The sequence below is a fragment of the Gracilinanus agilis genome, chromosome 6 (genome assembly GCF_016433145.1).
Source record: "Gracilinanus agilis isolate LMUSP501 chromosome 6, AgileGrace, whole genome shotgun sequence".
NCBI classification, from domain to species: domain Eukaryota; kingdom Metazoa; phylum Chordata; class Mammalia; order Didelphimorphia; family Didelphidae; genus Gracilinanus; species Gracilinanus agilis.
Window position 1 is genome coordinate 275,773,852 of NC_058135.1, and position 2,397 is coordinate 275,776,248.

Here is a 2,397-nt window from a genome sequence, read left to right on the forward strand (position 1 = left end):
TTCTATACAAGGAAGATCAATGAATTAGGTACATAGGCATAAACTACAGGAAATAGACTTACATGTTGTATCTCATTTTAGAATCAGAAAATGTAGGAATGAATATCCTTTCCCAAGAACTTTGTTGTATTCCTGTGAAAACAAATGTTGATTTCTTTCATCTATTGTATTGCAAATTCGCTTGATTCTTATTGGTTGATTTGCATTTAAATACAAACCTCTGGGCCACAGCTTCTAGAGGAACTAGAAGAAGTTCATTGTGTGTGTGTGTTTTCTGTTGTGTCTTTTACTCTCACTTTCTCCCTGTCCTATGTTTTTCACATCTGAGTTTCCCTCCACAGATTAATAAACCCATTGTGTTACACTGGAACATAACAATAGAGTAGAGTAGCTACTAAGCTTTTAAAGATTAAGGAGGCAAAGGACCTCTTATTAAGAAGAATGGCTTTATACTAACATATACATATACAAATATATGTGTATATATTATACATACTATTATATAAATGTACAAATATAGCTTCTATATATGTATAAATTGACAATGTATACAATGGTATACATATACATGGTAATTTTAAGTTCTTATACATATATACGAGTGTGTGTGTATGTGTGTGTGTGTGCACTTTCCAACAGGAAGCCAGAGATTAAAAGAGAGCTATTTATTTTGTAAAATTGCAATAATCCTAATCCCAGATCATAAATTTTAGATAAAAAAATAATTGTAGAGATTCAATTCTATTTCTATTTGTATTTTTGACATTAAGGGTTATTCCTTAGGTTTTATTGCACACCATGTCCTTTCTCTGCAACTGAAACCAAATATTCTAAAATCATACCCTCCAGAGTTTTGCTAATAGATAAGATATGACTGTGGTATTTTCAAGGGACTAGAGAACATTTTTAAAAAGAGTCAGATTCACAGGTGTTATTAAAGTAGAGAGGAAATATTGTCAAAATTTGAAAAAGCTTACCTAAAATATAGACCTAAAACACCAGATATACTAAGAATTTTAGTATATAAACTGACAAAGGTTAAGGGGAACTTGATGAAAAATAGTATAAATAGAAGGGAATTCAGAAACCAGGTGATTTATCTTTCTTATTTAACAGAGGATAAAATGGAGACTCAAGACAGAAATGTCTTGGCTATTCCACATATACAGTTTTCACCAATGGAATACACAGAAAATAAAATGGCAGAAAGAAATATCACTAATGTGGAAGAATTTATTCTGCTGGGATTTTCTGATATGCCTAACCTCCAAGGATTTCTTTTTGGCTTCTTCTTAGTCATATACGTAAGTATTTTATTAGGGAATGGACTAATCATTACATTAGCTAAGGTTGCTCCAGCTCTACAAACCCCTATGTATTTTTTCCTTGGAAACTTGTCATTTTTAGAAATTTGTTATACTTCAGTAACTCTCCCCAGAATATTATCAGATCTTTGGACACAAAAGAGAAATATTACTTTGCTAGCTTGTGCTACACAACTTTGTTTCTTTCTTATTCTGGCGGGTACTGAGTGCTTACTACTAGCTGTGATGGCCTATGACCGATATGTGGCTATCTGCAGGCCTTTGTATTATCCTCTCCTGATGAATCATAGAATGTGTATTTGTTTGGTCATTGGTTCATGGCTTGCTGTAATTCCAGCTGCAATATGGCAGATATACCAAATTTTTTCTCTGCCTTTCTGTGGTTCTAAAATACTCAATCATATTTTCTGTGACACCCTACCACTACTGATGGTGGTCTGTGGGAACACTTCTGTGATAGAATTCACTGTTTATGGTGGTGTTGCTTTGTATATCATGCTTCCTTTTATCTTGATAATCAGATTCTATGTAAAAATTATTGCCACCATTGTGAAACTTCCATCAGCCATAGGGAGATTTAAGGCATTTTCTACTTGTACCTCTCATCTCACAGTTGTGTTCTTATTTTATGGTTCTGAAATAATTGGATATTCAAGACCGAAATCCAATGCCTCAGGAGTAGACAAAGTACTCTCACTTTTCTACACTATTGTTACTCCAATGTTTAACCCCATCATATACAGCCTGAGAAATAAAGATGTTATTGCTGCACTTAGGAAATTATTATCTAAGCGATTTTGTTCATGAAAATAATAAATAACTTTATTGAAACTGACCCAATATTTGTCTCACAATTCTTAGAGAATTCTGGGCCTATCCTTCAATTTAATTGGTTTGAAAATATCGATGTCCCTTGAATAATTTCGAACACTTCCAAGAACTATCTCTAGTATAATGGAAGATGTATTTGAGTATTACAAAAGTACTAATTCAGTTCATTTTAATTTTTTTTTGACATTTTGGAATTGTCTTTCATTTGGATATCCAGTAGGAAATTGAGGAAATGATATAT

At 32.6% G+C, this 2,397-nt stretch overlaps 1 protein-coding gene across 1 annotated transcript; it reads left to right on the top strand.

Moving 5' to 3' along the window:
* The first annotated feature begins 1,178 nt into the window (after positions 1 to 1,178).
* LOC123252649 (olfactory receptor 10AG1-like) lies at positions 1,179 to 2,132 on the top strand. Its single transcript, XM_044681916.1, has one exon. The coding sequence runs from the start codon at positions 1,179 to 1,181 to the stop codon at positions 2,130 to 2,132; it is 954 nt and encodes a 317-aa protein (XP_044537851.1).
* The last annotated feature ends 265 nt before the right edge of the window (positions 2,133 to 2,397 follow it).